This window comes from Panicum virgatum, chromosome 3K (genome assembly GCF_016808335.1).
Source record: "Panicum virgatum strain AP13 chromosome 3K, P.virgatum_v5, whole genome shotgun sequence".
NCBI lineage: Eukaryota > Viridiplantae > Streptophyta > Magnoliopsida > Poales > Poaceae > Panicum > Panicum virgatum.
In genome coordinates, this window is record NC_053138.1 from 19,243,937 (window position 1) to 19,262,878 (window position 18,942).

Here is an 18,942-nt window from a genome sequence, read left to right on the forward strand (position 1 = left end):
TGGATAAATAATATCTAATTATAGACTAATTAAGTTTAAAAGATTCATTTCGTGCTAATTAATTAGACTGTATAAATAATGCGATAGGTATTGTAGGAAGTTTTTTGGAAGGCCTTACTGCGAATTAGTAAAGGTTTCCAGATTTTTTTTGTCAAACCGGCTTGAAAGAAAGACGGTCATGTTTGACGCGTCCACAGGGGTACCCGATTTTCTCAGTTTTGAATTGGACTGGATCTCCAGACCTAACTAACATTTGTGAAACATGTCGATTAAAAAAACCATCTAAGAAACGGAATGGTAGGTTGTAAATCCTCGCTAATTAAGATGTTAGGTGAATCGTGTTAGGAATTTGCATCACATCTTTTCGAGAAAAAAAATTGCATCACCATGCCCTGCGGTGCGGTGACGTCACCGTCCAACCCCCTGATAGCGACCGCGACGACGCGATTCGCTCCGCTTCAGCGTCAAACTCCCCCCATCACCCAACAGCGCGCGCCCTGCAAGTGCAGGGCCGAAGAACAGGGGCGCTGGATGGACAAGTCGCCGCCGCGCCGGGGCCCCTTCCATCCCCCACCTCATCGGCGCGACGCGACGCGACGCGACGCGCCCCACGCCCGGCAAAAGCAACCACCGCCCCCCCGACCGCGACGTCCCCGCGCGCGCACCCAGACCCAGGCCCGGCGCGGGCGCCACGTCGCGGTCCACCAGCGCGCGCGGAGCTGCACGGCGCGACACGACGCGAGCCTTCCTTCCTTCCCCGAGCGGCGAGCGCCCAGCGACAGCGACGGGGCGGGGGGCGCGGTTTCTCCACTGCTGCCGACCGCGCTCGCTTTGGACGCACGCCCGCGCGGGCGTGCGTGGTGACGGGTGCTCGTGCTCCTGGCGCGGTGACTTGCCGGCTTGGCCGTCTCCGGGGGCGCCGGCGGGGCCCGGCGGCGCGCGCCGCTCGCTGTTTGACGGGGTCGTTCTCGTGGTCCAGCAGAGGGGGCCTTCGTGCTGGCGTCGGACGCCGCGGCCGCACGCTTGGAAAACGTCTTGACGAGACCAGAGTCCGGGTGATCTAGAGATATCTGATATCTTTAGCAGCTGTGCGGCGGCGTGCATGATTGATCGCCACTAGGTGAACTTTTTATAAATTACAGTATAATTGAAGGAACAGCTTAGAGATGAGATCGCCATTAGCGAGGTGTTCGATGGCCCGTCGACGTTGGCCCCACGACGCTGATGGCATCTGTCAGCGTGTTGTTGATTCTCTCAAGGAAGAGAGAAGGATTTTCTTTTCTAGGGCCAATTGATGAACTGTGGGCTGTGGCGACTGGCGAGGCCCTTCAAACAGCTGTGCTGCATGAGTTTGCACGAACTGGAAGGTGTCCACAATCCACAACCTGTGTTGGGTTGGATGTCTGAATGGGCGAATTCATCGCTGTCGAGACTGGAATATTTGAAAATCATAAATGCACCGAAACTGAAGATACCGATACAATTATGTGGAAAAGGAACACCCAAGAGGACTAGATGATCACCACAAGGTATTTCGTATTTTCGTTGCATAATGGACCAATGTTCGCACTGATCTAAATTTCAAAACTACCAAAAATCAGGTAATTGCCGAAGCAGAGATGTTGAGCATTTTCTACTAAACCCTGTACACAGCAACAGTCTTGCGCCTTTCCTCCATTCTCGATCATCAGCTGTGGCCTTGCTTGACCACAGGGTTGCTAGGCCCTTCCCAGGAAGAACACAAGTCCCTACAGCCCAAAATATCTTCCTTGCAGCAGCCAGCAGCACTGTGGGTACCGTTCAAGGTTTTGAAAGTTCTACACAGATAATAGCAAACAGGAAGAAAACTGCGACAGCAGCTGTGGGTGGACTCAACTGCTCGACAAAAGTGACCAATGAACCTTGAAATAGTATAGTTCAGAAACCTGCAAACAGCAAGAACGGGTCAATTAAGCTGGACCAGATCAATTGCTTCTAGACATTTCAGCTTTTAATATCTAGCTGAATCTGGTGGTGTCTACCAAACAATTCTAGTAGTTTCCACACCTCAGTCACTACCAAAGTACAAATTCTAGTCAATATGCACCAAGTAGAAGAATTCACAGCAGATGCTAGCCTCAACTCGTTGTCACAAAACAAGTGCAAAAAAAAAATGCTCCAGATACCAATGGAGTTCACCTGCTGATGAATGTTTCTGTCAGCAGATTTCTGGAGGAAGCAAACTTAGTTCAGATTTAATGACACGTTGAGCCAGCGGGCGCTGTTAGTTTCAAGCTGAGATGCTGTTTGTTTAACCAATACAAGCCTGGAGAACATAAATAATACCACACGTTAAGTCTGATTCAAATCAGCATAAAGCAGGCTGCAACAAAACAGCTTCGATATTGTACTGGCATATGCACTTGACTTTGCGCATGCTTGTGTTTTATGCATTTGCTCGTGCTTTTACTCTATGACAGCAGGCTCCGAGGCCTCTCCGAGTACCTAAAGTGACAGCTGGCTTTGGTGGTGCATTACAAAAAAATGTAATGAATCAATGAGGGAAAAGAATGAAGCCTCCCACTGAGCTGGTTGGATCTGGCACATGGAGCTTCATGTTAAAAATAACCTGCAAAAACCCTTAGATAGGGAAACAAAATATAACATGCAAAAAACTAAATAAAAATCTTACAGCATTTGGGAAACTTACTTTTGTGTCCATATGCATCTTTGACCTGTAGCTGTCCTGAAAGAGTAAGTGGTTAAATTTTTGTGTAATTTAAACAAGAAAGTAAGACAATTTATGATAGACAGTGTATCGAACATTATATTTCCTCCACGTGTTCATTTTGTCTTAAATGCTAATAGTTTCCAAGTCATGATTTTGCTAGTTATATTTCTCTGTCAAATTAATTGGTACCACTTAATACACTTCACCTTTTTCCTGATGAAGTGATTTAATAAAATTGGCTTTTGATTGCACTCAATGTACTTAGTTTTTTTCTCTCTCGATGAAATCGTTTTAGTAAAAATTGGTACTTTAGTGCTATAAAATGATGAAATTCCATGGTATACATCTTAAACAAGGATAAGCATGCACTGAAACATGATCGACACAGAATGAATACAATTAAGCATACCAACTAATTTCATGGCATCACATGAGCAGCCAGGCTATTCATCCTTGGCAACTATTTATGTGACTGATGTATGTAGATAAGTAGCGAAGAAGAATTCTAAAGACAAGCATTAGAAATTACATCTTTATGTTACCAATTTCCCTTCCACACCAAAATAAAGCTGAGGCACCCATCCATCCATCCTATTTAGTTAGATTAACAAAACATATAGGTCATAATTCTATTTACAAAAAAGTATGAAGTGAGCATTCCAACAGCGCACAACAGGGTACACAATGCAAATAGGTGCATTACAACCAACCAACAACTAGACGTTTAGCATGACAATTCTTTTGCCAAACAGAAAAGTTTTGCTATAGCACTTTAACTTTGATGTTTCTTTCCAATGATGTCATCATGTCTAGAGAACAGAAAACAAATTTGCACATTGTGGCTGAATTCTGGCACCATCATTGGATGAAACTTTCCTCGGGTGAAGCAAATCACAAATGCAGCAAGGGGGTCTAAGGTTTATACCCATGAAAGGAAAGGAACTAAACCCTTTGGAAACCTTGTTTTGTATTTGAACTTTGATGAAATCAACATAAACTTACATGAAAAGCAAGAAACATCATTTTTTTGGCAGCAAAGAAAAAACACAATTTTAAATTCATTTAAAAAGGGTAACAAAGTTGATTACGAATACAATACATGCATTTGTCTGCAGTCTCCGCACAATTTTTCTGCCATCAATTACCCATCCTAATTGTGTGACTAGTTTGTACTATTAGCCATCTCCTATTTAATTTGGATCAGAGAGAGTTCCCAGTTACTAAATTGGTGAAGCTCAACAGGCTACAGACCAATGTACATTTTGATCCCAAAAACATTCCTGAATATCGAGATTTTCAATATTACCGAATTACTATTCCATTTCAGTTTGATCTAACAGACTGCTTTCAATTAATAAATTGGTGAAGCTGGACAGCAGAGAACCAATGGTCTTTACAATTATACTGTGATTCCAGTTTCCATGGGGGAAAAACTGAATATACAAAAAATGCACTGTTTAGTCTCTTTTGTACACACCAAGGCTAATGTTCCTTCTTGAACAAATTTACAGATGACATTTGTAAATAATGAATATACATATTTGCAGCACCAATTACATGACTAAAAACATTAGAGTTATTGCTTTCATAAGGCTATAGTGAAACATGCACTCCTTTTAAACTGTAAATAGAAGAAACATTTGATAATTGACATTTGCACACAACCACTATCGCAAAACATTTTGGATTGCAGAAAGAATATTACTAAAAAAGAAGTAACTAAGGAAATCTATGAATAACATTTTTCTGAACAGATGCTTATGCTGAAACAGAAAGGTGCATCCTTTCAATCCAAATTTCTTCTTTTATATACATATTCCTTCCAAGCAAGAGGTCTACCTGACAAGCTACTCAGTATCAGAAGGTATATCTGGAACGGAGGCTGTATGGTGCACAAGGTTCTGCAACCCAGGTTTCAACTCCCTCTCACAGAAGTCCTCATACTCTTCCCTGTCCCCTGCCTTCATCTTCACCTCCACCACCACAAGGCTTGGTGTGAGCTCAAATACCTCGGCCGCAATTGTCAATGGACCCTTCTCACTTTCCCTCGTGCCTTCCAGGCTCACCCGCCAATCCTTCCGCCGAACTACAAAGCTCTTCACCTTTGCAATCTCCTCCAGTTTTGTTACAATCGTTTGCATGGGTTGTGCTGAGACAAACCTCACTTCGTTGCCACGCTCCTCAAACAACCCCGACAAATTGAATCCTCTTGAGAATGATATGATATCAAACGCATTTAGACTTACTGGCCGTGTGAGAGACCCAAGGGGTCGTCTTCTCTCCTCCGATGACAATGTGGCTGGGCAGGATGCTACTGACGAATCTGATTCCCACCCAGAGTCATCACCTTCGTCCTCTTGCTGCGGTGGCGGTGGCGGTGGCTGAGGAGGAGGCTGACTAGGCCCCAGGTCCGGCACCTCATTCTCATCGTCTGCCAAACTGTGCACCTGGTCATCCTCGACATAGAACCTGACCGGTCGGAACCCCTTCAGAAACCATCTGCTCTCCATGATCTCAGCCACGGTGATCCTCGTCTCTGGGTTGGTGTCAAGCACACGATTCAGGAGACTGGTAAGATCCTTGGAGAACCACCTCGGGCACCGGAATTCCCCCCTGTAAATCTTGCGATACATCGCCATGAGGTTCTGGTCGTGGAACGGAAGGTAGCCTGCCATGAGCACGAACAGGATGACACCGCACGACCATATGTCCGCCTTGGCGCCGTCGTAGCCGCGGCGCGCGAGCACCTCCGGCGCGACGTAGGAGGGCGTGCCGCAGAAGGTGTGGAGAAGCCCGTCGGTGTGGAACTGGTCGGCAACGGCCGAGAGTCCGAAATCGGAGACCTTGAGGTCGCCGCGCTCGTCGACGAGGAGGTTTTCGGGCTTGAGGTCGCGGTGGAAGACGCCCCGGGCGTGGCAGAAGCCGACGGCGGAGATGAGCTGCTGGAAGTACCTGCGCGCGATGTCCTCCTTGAGGCGGCCCTTGGCGACGCGCGCGAAGAGCTCCCCGCCGCGGACGTACTCCATGACGAAGTAGATCTTGGACTTGGTGGCCATGACCTCGTAGAGGCGGACGATGTTGGGGTGGCGCACGCGGCGGAGGATGGCGATCTCGCGCTTGATGTGCGGGACGAGGCCGTTGCGGAGGGCCTTCTCCTTGTCGAGAACCTTGATGGCGACGGCCTCGCCGGTGTCGGCGTGGCGGGCGTGGTAGACCTTGGCGAAGGTGCCGTGGCCGAGGAGGCGGCCCAGCTCGTAGCGACCGAGCAGGAGGCCCGCGCGCTTGGGGGCCCCCGCGGAGGAGGCCGGCCGCCGGGGCTGCGGCGACGGGTCCCGCGACGACGGCGGGGTGGCGGCCATCGGGGTGGCGGAGCGTGGCCGGGCGCGCGGGGGAGCGGATGTGGGAAGGCGGGCGGGTCAGCCGATTAGGCGGTGGCGAGGACGCGGGGGCGAGGGCGCGGGCGGGAGGGGAAGGTGATGGGTGGCCGGCAATGGAGGGGGGACAGCCAACGGCTCCCGAATAGTTTCTCTTTTCTGTTCGCCCTTGTGCGCGGCGATGCGCTGGACGTGACCTGCTGCCTGCTGGAGTCGAACGGACTTCGGCGTGTGCACAACTGCAGAGGTTGTACTTGCAAGTGCACCATCACATTTGCATATATAAATAAAAAAGTTACTGATTTTATAAATATATATATACATATAATTACATTGCAAGGGTTACAGTACTCACAAGGGGGAAATAGATGAGCCTGTTTCCTTTCCACAAACGTGAAATACGCTGCATGTTCTCCGATATGGGCACGAGGATGGTAATTTGATACGCTACCGTCTGTCCGAGGTGTTGAATGCAAACACGCCACACGCAAGGGGCGGTTTTGAAGGAGATGGACAGTGCACACTGACCCTGGTACGGTCGGTCAACGATCGCAACGTGCTGCGCGCCCAGAGGCCAGAGCCGGCGCTAGGCGGTGGAGCCGGCAAACGTGGAGCGCTCTGGGCGGCGCAGCCGGGTGCGAGGCCGGTGCACGTCGGCGTCGCGCGGAAAATTTCCGCGGGGCTCGGAGTCGCGAACTGGCACCGACCGGCGACCGCCGCGGAGGGGGACATCTTCGGAAGTCGAAACCGTGATGGGCGTGGGCGTGGGCGTGGGCGTGGGCGAACCATCTGTCTCAACTCAACTCCCCACTCGGCTCCCGCGCTCCGGCTGGAGGTTCCCGCGCGGCGGGGCGCGGACGGGCTCAGCTCGGCTGCCGCCGCCGACGCATGATGTGGTGGAAGAAAAAAAAACAATCAGGAAGAACAACCACCAAATCAAATCAGCATGTCACCTGGCCCTCTCTAAAAAGAACATCTGGCATCTTTTTTTCTAATGGAAAAAAAATCTGGCATCTGATTTTTTTAGGGGTAAATCTGGCATTTTTTTATTCCTCAGATCTGGAGTACAACTTGTAGTATCTGAACGCACGCCCAAACACACACCACACCCTACTCACGCACACCACACACCCTAAGGCGCACGCTAAAACCTAAACTTATACACACAATACACCTACAATACATTCACGAAAACCAGAGCTTCGCTTAGCGATGAGAGCGTCGCCTCCTATCAGGCGTCCGACGATACCACAACTAAAATGGGGAATAAATCCCTGAGCAACCCACGTCGAAGCTGGGCTTCGAACATGGGCGGGCAGGGAGCACACCTGCGTCCCTTGCCAACTGAGCTACGGCTCAGTCCTCCGTAAATCTGGCATCTGATGGGGCGCGTCGAGCACGCCAGCTAGGCCCAGGCTGACGATTTTGTTGCTGCCACCTATAGTGGGCCAAAGCTCCATGCTTCTTTGTAAGGCCCGGTGTATTTAGGCCTAGAAGATTGGCTGGTTGGGCTCGTGCTAATTCAAGAATATAGCGGGGTCTGAACGCGAGCATGGTAAATTATCCCGTAAGAAGCATGACGGATGGCCGGGATTTCGTTGGACGCTTTGTTCGGTTGGGAGATTCAGCCAGCCACTAACAGTATTTTTCTCTCACGCCAAATCAGCCAGCCAGCCAGCCAACCAGCAGTATTTTTCTTTCACGTCAAATCAGCCAGCCAGCCGAACAAGGCAGGAATGTTGGATTCTATATGATCAAACCATTTGGATCGCCAGGTTGACGTTCCCCTGCTTCTTCGATCTCGCACCATGGTTTGCTGTTCTCGGTGACGACTATCGGGTTTGCTGTTGTCTTTCACACTATGCTAAAAAAAGTGCTCATAAGTGCAGAATTTGTGTATGTGTTTTTATAGGAGTGTGCGTGCATTTTGAGTGTTCGAGTTGTACTGTATAATTTTAAAAAAAATACAATTTATTGCTCAAAAAGTAATTATTGACAAATTGCATGCACCTAATTTTTTTAGAAACACAACATAGACGCGGACCCACACAAACACTCATGCACATTCATGAATACACGCACGCAACCTACCTCAACGAGCAACTTCGAGAGACTGAGCAGACAGATTCTCAAAACTAAGACCACCCATTTGAATACATGCACCTAAGATCGATACTCTCTTTGTTCTAAATTATTAGTCGACATTTTTTTAGGATTCACCGTTTTTTGCTATGCATCTCCGTATATATTTTGTTCAGATGAATAGCAAATCTATAAACTTTTTTTAAAAAGATATGCATAAGCATAAACCACACGAGGTTTAAGAACACATTCTTCCTCTCTATTCCTGTCACTGTTTTTTTTTTACCCCTGCGGCCCTGCCTCCCCACCCTACCACGCACAAGCCGATGATACCCTCGCTACGCCGTCGCTAGTGATCTTGCCCACAAACTGCCCTCTCTCAGACAGTATCAGACGGCGGAGGTTCACCGGAATAACTCTGTTTCGCTTGGATCCTGTTTGTTTCGTTCTAGAATCCTAAAATGCATGTTTTTTGAAAAAAAAATTCATGCATGAAATATTAAATAAAATCTATTTGCAAAATCTTTTCAGGAATGGGTGTAATCTTTCGCGACGAATCTAATGACTGTAATTGATCGATAATTTGCTACAGTGATACTACAATAACCATCTTCTAATCACACAGTTAAAAGACCTCATTAGATTTATCAGAGTTCCTAGCGCAGGAGTTCTAAATTTAGTTTTGAAACAAATTTTATTTGACATTGTAATTAACAGTCAAAATATTAATTTCTTAACATTCTAGAAAACTAAACAGGCTCATGGCTCACTCAAGTTCCCGGAGGCCCGAGCACGCGACCACGCCAGAGGAATCCACTCCAGGTCCCGCCAACATCCCCGCGCCGAAACGAACAGCCAGACTCGTCCAGATTCACCCACCGCCTGGCGCTTTGGCCGCACCCGCACACCCCCGCCGCGGCGCGGCCGGCCGCACGGCGCAACCCCCCTGGTGAGAACCCGCAAAACTACCGGCCGGCTAGGCTCTATACCAGGGGTGCCAAACCACCCCTCCCCTCCGATCGGCCGCAGTCAAATGATCATCGGCCGCCTCCCCCACGCCCTTGCCTCCCCGCTCCGCGCCCACCGCCCCACTCCCCCACGCCTCTCGCGCACGCCGCCAGGTAACCGCCGCCTCCTCACCTCGAGACCCCCCCCCCCCCCCCCCCGTGCCACCGCGATCCCCGGCCTTATCCACCCCGCCCGCCGTCCTCGACGAGCGGCACACACGGGTTCCCGAGTCCTGACGTGGTTTCCGGCGCCGCTCTCTGCAGGGGGACGGGGTTCGGGTCGCCTGCACCTGCTGGCGGAAGGCACGCGCCGCCGCCGCTGCCGCGCGAGCGTCTCCTCCGCCCCTGCCGCCGCCGAGCGGATGGAGATGGACCCGTCCGAGGTGAAGAAGGGGCTGTACGCGCAGGTCGAGCCGTACGACACCGGGTCCCTCAAGGTCTCCGACGTCCACACCATCTACTACGAGCAGTCCGGGAACCCCCAGGGCCACGTGAGCGTCTGATTCACCCCCCCCCCCCCCTGTGAGATGGCGGGGGCATTTTGTTTCCCAATTCGCTGCCCCTCCCGCTGTTAGCCACGGATTGCACAGGAACGTGTAGCTTCTCACCCCGTCGATTTTGTAGCCGGTGGTGTTCCTCCACGGGGGTCCCGGCGCCGGCACGTCGCCTGGCAACAGGAGGGTCTTCGACCCGGAGTTCTACAGGATCGTTCTGTTCGACCAGGTTATCTTGTCCACTCTCTCACTCTCACGTCGTTGTTTATCATTGTTGCTAGAGGATTCTATTTAGTTGTTTAATATGGGTTTTCTGTGCTTTCAGAGGGGCGCAGGCAGAAGTACTCCCCATGCTTGCTTAGAGCAGAACACGACTTGGGACTTGGTAGCTGACATTGAGAAGCTCAGGGAACATCTTGACATCCCTGAATGGCAGGCAATTATCTTTTCTTTCCCCCATCAGCTTTGGTTACCCACTCTTCTGCAGTGGAACTTACTGTTCTGACATGATGTAGGTGTTTGGCGGTTCATGGGGAAGCACCTTGGCCCTTGCTTACAGTCAGACACACCCTGATAAGGCAAGTGATTTATGGTCCATTCCATCTCTATTTCACCTGAATCTTGTGTAGCGTACAGGTATGCACAGAAGCTATATTGTGGATCTAACTAAAACTCCTTATATGCTCACCAGGTCACTGGCATTGTTCTAAGAGGGATTTTCTTGCTTAGGAAAAAGGAGCTTGATTGGTTCTATGAGGGTGGTGCAGCAGCCATTTTCCCAGATGGTTTGTGTTCTCAGTTTTGTGTCCTAGAGAAAAAAAAGTGCTTCGTATTACCAAATCATTTTTCCACTGTTCCAGAATAATACTGGCTACTTTTATTAATCATGCCATCATCCTTTTCAGCGACTATACTTGAAGTTAAATGACAAACAAAATGTTAATATAATGTGTTCTGGTGTTCTCCTAAATCATTACTTTCCAATTACGAAAGACAACCAACCTATGTGGCTGTAATCGCTTTTGTTTGAGTATATTAATAACTTTAGTTTCAAATCTGCAGCATGGGAACCATTTAGAGATTTTATTCCTGAGGAGGAAAGGAATTGTTTCATAGCTGCATATAGCAAAAGGCTAACATCATCTGATCCTACCATTCAGGTATGATGGCCCCAAACAAGTAAATATGTCTAACATACTTGTAAGCCTTCTCGTAGTTTTTTAATTTCTCTTTCCGTGTTATTACTCAGAAGCAAAGATACAGGTAGCATTTCATGATTCTTTTGATAAAGAGACATTTACCTTTTCCCAATTAGATTGAAGCTGCGAAGCGATGGACGATGTGGGAGATGATGACTGCGCATCTTATCCAAAATAATGATAACATTAAACGAGGGGAAGATGACAAGTTTTCACTGGCAAGTCCTCTAACAAGCATTTTTTTTGGTATCATTACATCATTCCAACTACTTTTCTTTCACCAACTTAGTGTGCTCATTTTTTTCCAGCTTTCATTCTGATCTTTAGCTTTGTATAGAGATTGAGAAAAATGTCCTTCAAGGGACCTGTACAAATTGAATTAAATTGTTTATACGCTCAATATTAGTCTGGAGTCTGGACTTAAAATAGCAACAATAAGCAATCATTGTATAGTTGCAATTTTGAAACCTATGCCATAATGCTAATAAACATTTAAAACCGATGGCTGTAGAAATCTTCAGTGACTTCGTATTTAAAATTCATTTGCAACATATTTCTTTCTAAGGCAGGTTTAGCTGATGTTTCTATGAGTTATGTGGTCGAATTACATACTCCCTTATATTTGTTGAAACATGATTCATTTTTGCAGGCATTTGCAAGGATTGAAAATCACTATTTTGTGAATAAGGGTTTTTTACCCTCAGACTCATATCTATTAGACAATGTTGACAAGATTCGACATATTAAAGCTTTTATTGTACAGGTATGCTTGTCATTAAGTTTTGTTGTTTACACAATATCCATGTGCATCTGCTGCTAGCTGGGTATATCTGTGCATATCAGTAATGCATGAATAAATGGTACATGTTATATTTCACGCATCAAGGCTGCACATTGCCTTTAGCTCTTCATCCTTGTTTACCTTCAATTGTCACTACACTTCTGTACAATCATTTAACTTTTTGTTGTTTTGCGTTGTTGCCTGAATAAGTTGGAACCTCAAATCCATGATGGAAATTAAACCACTAAAAAGTGCCAGTGTGCTCATACCTGATTACTTATATTATTGCAGGGGCGTTATGATGTTTGTTGCCCCATGATGTCTGCTTGGGATCTTCATAAAGCTTGGCCTGAAGCAGAATTCAAGGTAAAACGATGTGTCAATCATTCTTCTAAATACCATATGCTATATTCATGTTGGGAGCTGGTCTTAATTGGAATGTTAATATTGGAGCACAAAAATAGTTTCTCCAAAGAGTTTGGGTCTTGAATGAACCAGTGGCGAAAGTTGGTGTCATCTCTTGCTTTTTTCACAGGGCACTGTCAATTGATTGTGGTCTTTTGAAGTCTTAAGCTTTTTTGATTGTATATGGCCACTAAACTGAAGCTGGAAAACATGCTGTGTTTATACTTTTGTCGAGCGCAGTACTAAATATTTATAGACATCTTTATATTTGACTTGCGATGTGCCATATGACTAATCATTCGTCCAACATGTTTCCTAAGCAATAGTTCTCGGTATGATTTAACAAGAGCTGTTTGATACACCTGGCATCTGCATTGCCAATATTCAGAACCCTAGGCAAATTGACTAGAATTTTCCATTTTGTACCTTATGTTCTTAATCCCTGGTAAATTTGACCACTTACAATTCCTCTACTGGATGCAGGTGGTCCCAGATGCAGGGCACTCGGCCAATGAAGTAGGTATTGCTTCGGAACTGAAGTCAGCCACAGAAAAGCTGAGAGACATGTTGCGAAAATGAGCTGGCCAAAGGCATACATGTGCAGCACCTGTCTGATTATGAAATTTAGAGGCGCGGAATAAAGCCATGGCTATAGTGGTTAGCAGAGCTTGATTGGAATGTGTTTCTAAAATATGTCACCTTCAAACATCCCTTTACCAATCAGAGCGGTCTTCTTGACTCCAGGATATCTTTCAGAACCGTTAAATCCCTTTACCAATTGTTTGTTGGTTCAAGCAATTGAAATTTCAAGTTAGAATGACAGTGAAGTTAGAATTTGTAACCATGTAACACGCCAACGTAGCCTTGAACACGCTCTGGCTTACTTATATAGTACCAAGTACTTATACCACATCCCACCTGCAGAACATTACAGCGATCCTCGTCTAACAAACTTGTTACATGACACTGAAGTCTTATCAGTCAGTCCTCGAAGAGTCTGACGCACTAAGCCTAAAACTCAAGCATACAGAAGAGCCAAGGAAAACAAGAGAAGCAGGCATCCATGCTGTCCCATTCTATAGCAAATTCACTTGCCAAAACACATACACACCGCTTTTCGAGTCTTCAACTTCCTCGAGGCCACGACCTCCTAAGCAGCACACGTGCTGCCACACATCAGGTTCCTGCGGGACAAGAGTCATTACAAGAAAATCAGTTTCATCATTCGCTCCAAAAATTTGTTTTTAAGTTTGAACAGTAGTAGATGAGCCAGGCGCCGTGATAGAAGTATATGCCAGGTTGTCTGACATAAACTGGCCCGCAAACTGTACATTCTCAATTGGGAACATATCAGGTGCAAACTAACTTCTCCGTGCAAACTATGAAAACTTCAATCTGCACCATCAGATCAACATCCAAGGGGAGGGGTGCATAGAGGTGGGAGGGGGATTTGCAAAAGTGTGATTAACCCAATCCAAGGGCGGGTCCAGATTGTAAAATTACCCAATCCCTCGTACCCTTGGATGTTGATCCAAGGACTCAGATTGAAGTTTCCATAGTTTGCACGGAGAGGTTGGTTTGCACCTGATACGTTCCCTTCTCAATTTATCTCAAGTCTTCAAAAATGGATTTTAAGATTACATTGGTTTGAAATCACTACAACAGTCTAGTATCATCATGATCCAACTAGTAAACGATGGGAAGATGAAGCTTACATAATGGAGCATCCAGAGCCGCGCCTACTTTTCCTCCTTGCAGGCATTGCCTCCCTTCTCCGAGGGGGCTGAAGGACCACTTTGATGGCAGTATCAAAGACAGCCTTGACATTCTAGTATGGCCAACATCATTACAAAAGTCAGTATATATATGTCTAAACTCAAATTAACTAAACAACAATCCATATTTAAAATAGGACATGACTACCTGCTGCGTTTTGGAACTGCACTCGATGTAAGCTGCAGCACCAATCTGCTTCCTCAGTTCTTCACCCTGCATAACAAGAGGAAGAGGGATAAGACTAACAGAAATTGTAAGCTACTTTGCATAACTATCTGCTGGTATGATACAGCATTCAGCACTTAAAAGTAAGTAGACGATGAAAAAGCTAACCTGTGCCGTTGTGATTGTTGAAGCTCCGGGATGGTCAGCAAGGTAGGCTCTGTGGTCACGGAGATCTGGACAATCCAACCAAATTCCTTGATCAGCTATTGGAACTTGGAAGAACAATCATGACAACGAATATGGGGCATTAAACTTCATTGAATCAAGGCCATATTCAGAGTTTCCTTACCTAACTTGGTCCCAACAAGAACAACTGGAACATTGGGTGCAAATCTGCGCAGCTCTGGCACCCACTGTTTGGTCAGAAATAGAATGATCAGTTCATAATGCGCCAGCAATAATAACCACATAATCTGAAAGGCAGAAACTGCAAATATACTGCTAGGAATATTGGCCAGGGTGGGCAATAACAAGAAAAAAAATAATGCTCTTCTGCAGCTACTTTGTTCAGTATCATTATCATGTGTCAGAGATTGAGATATCTGAAATCTACACTGGAACTTCAGGTTTTCCTGGATCCCCAATTACACAGGCATTTGCTGATCGCAACTGCACTACAACTCCAGGCTTTCTTGGGCTCTCTCCCTACAAACACCCCCAGCAAACAAACACTCGCCGATCCTATGTGCATACCTTCTTAAGAACATTCTCATAGCTTGCCCTGCTGATCAGGGAGAAGGCCAGCACGAACACGTCTGCGCCCCTGTAGCTCAGCGGCCTCAGCCTGCTGTAGTCCTCTTGCCCTGAACGAAGATAACAGGCAGAACATTTTTCAGATATTGAGTCACCCACTGGTTGTATAAAAGTTTGAGTTGTGATTCTGTGAAATGGGAAGCAGTACCAGCAGTGTCCCAGAGGCCCAAGTTGACGATGTTGCCATCCACGGAGACGTTGGCGCTGAAGTTGTCGAACACCGTAGGGATGTAGTCCTGTCAGAAATACAAATCGCGTGCAGAGCGCCGTCAGTTTTAGCAACCAGGGAACTGATGAATGCGCATTGCAAACTGACGATTCCCATACAGGTCTTCGTTCCCGAAGAGGAACGGGACAGGAACAGATGTAGCAGAACGAACCAGCTTGGATTCAGAAACAAACTGAAAAAATGTACCGCTCCTACAAATTAACTGCCAGTTCTGTGCGGGGAGGTGACCCAAAAAATGAACGCCCAGAATGAATCTCGCGCGCGTACCGTGGGGAACTTGTTGCTGGTGTAGCAGATGAGCATGCAGGTCTTGCCCACCGCGCCGTCGCCCACCGTCACGCACTTGATGAACTTGGTCACGCTCATCTCTCCCTCCCTCCCAACCCCTCTTCCTACTCCCGCACAGGCAGAGGCGGCGGCTGGCTGCTGCTGCTACTAGTAGAAACAGGACAAGAAGGAAAGCAGGAGAGGGTGAGGAGGGACAGAGGCAAGAATGCTCGCTTCTCGCTTGTCTTCACCGAGAAGGCAAGCCACTCGACTCCCGCTCCAAGCCAAAGCCGGGCAAAGGCGGCCCTGCCGCTTCCTTAAAGAACTCGCCGCTCGCAGCTGGCTGTGGTGTGGCGAGCCCTGCTACCGCTGGCCTCGGGAGGCGCGGTGTAAATGCGACGCGCAGGCCGGCAGGGCAGGCAGGCCGCGGCCGGTCAAGAAGAAGGTTGCTCGCTTTGCCGCAAGTGCCCTTCTACTTGAGGCCAGCTGCGCTGACAGCTCTCGCTCGGACGGCCTCCTGCCGCTGGTTATGGGTGGGCAAAATACCCGAAACCCGAAGCCTGAATCTGAAAAACCCGAGACCGAACCCGAACAACCCGAATCAGAAAAACTCGAACCCTAATTCGGGTTCTAACCCACGGTACCCGAAATTATTACGGGTAATTCGGGTATTGGGTCACGGTACCCGAACTATCCGAACTACCCGAAATACAGCCCAGCCCCATGTATATTTACTCATTGCACTTGCAGCCCAGCCCACGAAACCCTTAACCCTAACCTAGACTGCCGCTGCCGGCCAGCCGCACAGGCGCATAGCCCACCCCACACCCCAGTCAGTCACGCCGCCACTACACCCGAGTCGCGAGTCGCCCAGGCCACCAGCGCCCCTCACCCGCCGACCGCCGCCGCGCCACCGCCCCTCGCCCGCCGGCCGCTGTCGCCGCGCCACCGCACGCGACCACGGCCTACTTCCTCCGACGGTGCTGCTCGAGGCGACCCCCGCCGGCCGGATCCAATGCCGGCCCCCCCTCTCCTCTTCTCCGACCGGATCCATGGAGGCATCTGGCGCCTCCCGCTCCTTCCTCTCCCTCCCCGGCGAGCAGGCGAGCCGGCTCCGAATCTTGCCCTCGCCGTAGTGGCCGTCGGGGCGGCCGCCTCACCGGCTCCCTCTGCGCCAGGCCGGCGGGCGAGGAGCTGCGGCCTCCTCGCCTGCGTCGGGCCGAGGAGCTGCGCCGGCCGGCGCGGGCGTGGGGTGGGGCAAGCCTCCCCTGCTCCAAGGGGCGCAGGGCGAGCGGATCCCGGCCACGGTGGCAGAGGCCCCCGTGGGCGCGTGGCGGCTGCGGTGGTGTGCAGAGGCCCCTGCGGCCTGGTCCCGCCCCCGCCCCCGCTGGCCGCCCGCTGATGCCTCCGCCCCGCCCGTCTCCCGCGGCGCCTCCACCCCCGACGGTCCGCCGCCCTGCCCCGCCGGTGCCGTCGCCCCCGCCACGCCACGGATGCCCCCCACGGCCCGTCAACGCCCCCGCAGCCCGCCCCCACCGTGCCGCCGACGCCCCCGCGGCCCGCCCTCACCGCGCCGCCGACGCCCCGCCCTTTGTCGGCCCTCTTGATATCGGGTAGTTCGGGGATCACCCGAACCCGAACCCGAATTTTCGGGTATCCGAAATGTCGGGTTTTTGTTATTTCGGACAAATTTCGGGTATCGATTTTCAAAATCCGAAATTTCAAATACCCGAAAAGCCCGACCCGAAATTTTCGGGCTACCCGAATGCCCAGCCATACCGCTGGTAGCCTGGTACTGTTCCTCACACGATTGCCCTCGTGCTCGTGTTACGGAATCTTTAAATCGCACACGTCCTGTTCCGTGCTGCGGCAACGTGATCACGGATCGGGAGGACACGGTACGCTGCCCCCTCTCCGTGCGAGCTTTGAGCCTAGTTTAAAAAAAGAATAATCAGGTGTCTCGTTAGTAAGCAAAAAGGGGCGAGATATTCAAATTTCTTGCCATAGTACACTCTTGTGAAATGGAAAGGGTAGGACTCGTGCGCACGGAAAGCGTCCGAGTTTGTTCAGCTGGAGCTCAAGTTTCAACGTTCAAATCTGGGGGGGAGCGTTTTTATTCCTCCCCGAAAGAAAGCGAAAAGAGTCAAAAGGAGTCCGACGCTGCTTTTTAATTTCAAAAAAAAAAGTCCGACGCTGCTTTTCCATGCCCGGTTGCATATTCAAACCGATCGCCAGCGGCAAGGGAGCGGGGAGGGCGGTGGGCCCCGCAGAGGCCCGGCCCACGAGGAGCCTACCCCGGCACGCGGAGCGGGTCGGGGATCCTGTCTCCTCGATCGCTCGCCTCAAAGCAAGGAGATTTTCGCTAACCGAAACAGGGTTTAGTCGACCGGTAACAGCGCCGCGCTACTGGCTGACCGGTGGGGCCGCATTGGTGCGGGGACCACGTGCCAGTTACGCTCCTCGACACTAGTACTCCTAAGTTCTCTCTTTTTCACAATTTCACTAGTTTTGGCCGTGTTTGGTTTGGCCCGAAAAAAATTTCGCGAATTTTTTTTGCATTTTTGATAAAAAATTAGAGTAGTAATCGAAATTTAATTACAAAACCACCTCCACAATTCTCCGTGCAAATCGCGAGACGAATCTAATGAGGTCTTTGACTGCGTGATTCGTCAAATCCCTGTTGCAAATCATCAATTAATTACTGACATTAGATTCGTCTCGAAAAGTTACACTCATACCTAAAAAGATTTTACAAATAAACCTCATTTAGTACTCTATGCATACGATATTTTTTTGGGAAACGTGCGCGAAAAAATCCCCGTAGAAACCAAACACTGCCTTTATCTCTCCGTATGCCTGCTCGAGTCCTTTTCTTTTTTTTTTTGAAAAAATCGAGTCCTTTTCTTTTCAGAGCAAGAGAGGAGAGACGGCCGACGGGAGCAGGCCAGCCACGCCGTTTGACAACGGTTTCCGAGGCGCGCGGGGTCGGCCGTGCCGTCCTCTCTCCCGATCCTGCGCACGGACTTGCCACCTGCTACGGGTGGGAATTAAGGTGTTGTTTAGATGTGTAAAGTTTTGAGTGTAAAGTATTGTAATATTTTTGTTTGTATTTAGTAATTATTGTTCTGTCATAAATTAATTAGGTTTAAAAAATTTGTCTTGTAAATTATAGATAAATTGTGTAATTAGTTATTTTATTTAGCTACATTTAATACTTTATACATGTGTTGAAATATTCGATACGATGAAAAATCTTGTAAAATTTTGAAATTTTAAAGGGAACTGAACAATACCTTAAATGGGGAATCTGACCGATCTACTGAAAGCTGACGTCCCACCAGTCACTGACAGGCCGGGGACGCCGGGCGCTGGACCCACAGGCAGCTGGTGGGGTGTGTGGCGAGGAGCAGCGGGTTGCTGGGGGTTCGGGATTGAATGCGTAGCGTAACGACCTGGTGGGTAGTTTGTTGGTGTGGGGAGGAAGGCCGTTGGATGAGTCCAAACTTGCGAGTCAAAATTCCTGACCGGTATCGTCATGGATCGCGGCTCCGCCGTGCATTAGGCCCAACTGGGATGGGCCCGTCTTGCATTGGGCCGTGCCCACCCTGTTGGAAGGCCTGGAAGCACGAACTCGGCCCAT

General features: G+C 48.9%; 3 protein-coding genes across 22 annotated transcripts; 1 reads left to right on the plus strand and 2 right to left on the minus strand.

Annotated features, from left to right (window-relative positions):
- Nucleotides 1–1,509: 1,509 nt before the first annotated feature.
- Nucleotides 1,510–6,554, minus strand: LOC120698134 (CBL-interacting protein kinase 19). Of its 20 annotated transcripts, none has more exons than XM_039981641.1 (5): nt 4,550–6,538; nt 2,690–2,720; nt 2,485–2,577; nt 2,179–2,305; nt 1,510–1,925 (listed from the first exon to the last, which is right to left on the minus strand). In XM_039981641.1, exon 1 carries the CDS (start codon nt 6,067–6,069, stop codon nt 4,558–4,560), a length of 1,512 nt encoding a protein of 503 aa, XP_039837575.1. In that variant the 5' UTR covers nt 6,070–6,538; the 3' UTR covers nt 1,510–1,925; nt 2,179–2,305; nt 2,485–2,577; nt 2,690–2,720; nt 4,550–4,557. The 20 variants fall into 20 exon arrangements, with proteins under 20 accessions (XP_039837575.1, XP_039837576.1, XP_039837569.1 ...); XM_039981642.1 differs by lacking the exon at nt 2,485–2,577 and adding an exon at nt 3,240–3,301 and having other exon boundaries at nt 2,690–2,725; XM_039981635.1 differs by adding an exon at nt 3,240–3,301 and having other exon boundaries at nt 2,179–2,577; nt 2,690–2,725.
- A 2,481-nt stretch (nt 6,555–9,035) lies between these two features.
- LOC120698135 (proline iminopeptidase-like) lies at nt 9,036–12,888 on the plus strand. Its single transcript, XM_039981644.1, has 11 exons — nt 9,036–9,287; nt 9,438–9,664; nt 9,798–9,896; nt 9,993–10,103; nt 10,183–10,245; nt 10,359–10,452; nt 10,730–10,827; nt 10,983–11,084; nt 11,516–11,629; nt 11,939–12,013; nt 12,536–12,888. The coding sequence occupies exons 1-11, from the start codon at nt 9,200–9,202 to the stop codon at nt 12,629–12,631; spliced, it is 1,167 nt and encodes a 388-aa protein (XP_039837578.1). The 5' UTR covers nt 9,036–9,199; the 3' UTR covers nt 12,632–12,888.
- Nucleotides 12,889–12,911: 23 nt separating this feature from the next.
- On the minus strand, nt 12,912–15,793 carry LOC120698136 (rac-like GTP-binding protein 2). The gene is made up of 8 exons (XM_039981645.1): nt 15,303–15,793; nt 14,955–15,042; nt 14,747–14,856; nt 14,343–14,406; nt 14,162–14,226; nt 13,976–14,041; nt 13,768–13,880; nt 12,912–13,236 (listed from the first exon to the last, which is right to left on the minus strand). The coding sequence occupies exons 1-8, from the start codon at nt 15,399–15,401 to the stop codon at nt 13,203–13,205; spliced, it is 639 nt and encodes a 212-aa protein (XP_039837579.1). The 5' UTR covers nt 15,402–15,793; the 3' UTR covers nt 12,912–13,202.
- Nucleotides 15,794–18,942: the final 3,149 nt, after the last annotated feature.

Excerpts from the sequence above, each read along its gene's own strand:
- LOC120698136 (XM_039981645.1), bottom strand. The coding sequence starts at position 15,401 with ATGAGCGTGACCAAGTTCATCAAGTGCGTGACGGTGGGCGACGGCGCG. Across the intron at positions 15,043-15,302 it reads CCAGCAACAAGTTCCCCACG|GACTACATCCCTACGGTGTT; the intron begins GTACGCGCGCGA and ends TATTTCTGACAG. Across the intron at positions 14,042-14,161 it reads CAACAATCACAACGGCACAG|GGTGAAGAACTGAGGAAGCA; the intron begins GTTAGCTTTTTC and ends CTTGTTATGCAG.
- LOC120698134 (XM_039981623.1), bottom strand. The coding sequence starts at position 6,069 with ATGGCCGCCACCCCGCCGTCGTCGCGGGACCCGTCGCCGCAGCCCCGG.
- LOC120698135 (XM_039981644.1), top strand. The coding sequence starts at position 9,200 with ATGATCATCGGCCGCCTCCCCCACGCCCTTGCCTCCCCGCTCCGCGCC. Across the intron at positions 9,288-9,437 it reads CCTCTCGCGCACGCCGCCAG|GGGGACGGGGTTCGGGTCGC; the intron begins GTAACCGCCGCC and ends CGCTCTCTGCAG. Across the intron at positions 10,828-10,982 it reads CATCTGATCCTACCATTCAG|ATTGAAGCTGCGAAGCGATG; the intron begins GTATGATGGCCC and ends TTTCCCAATTAG.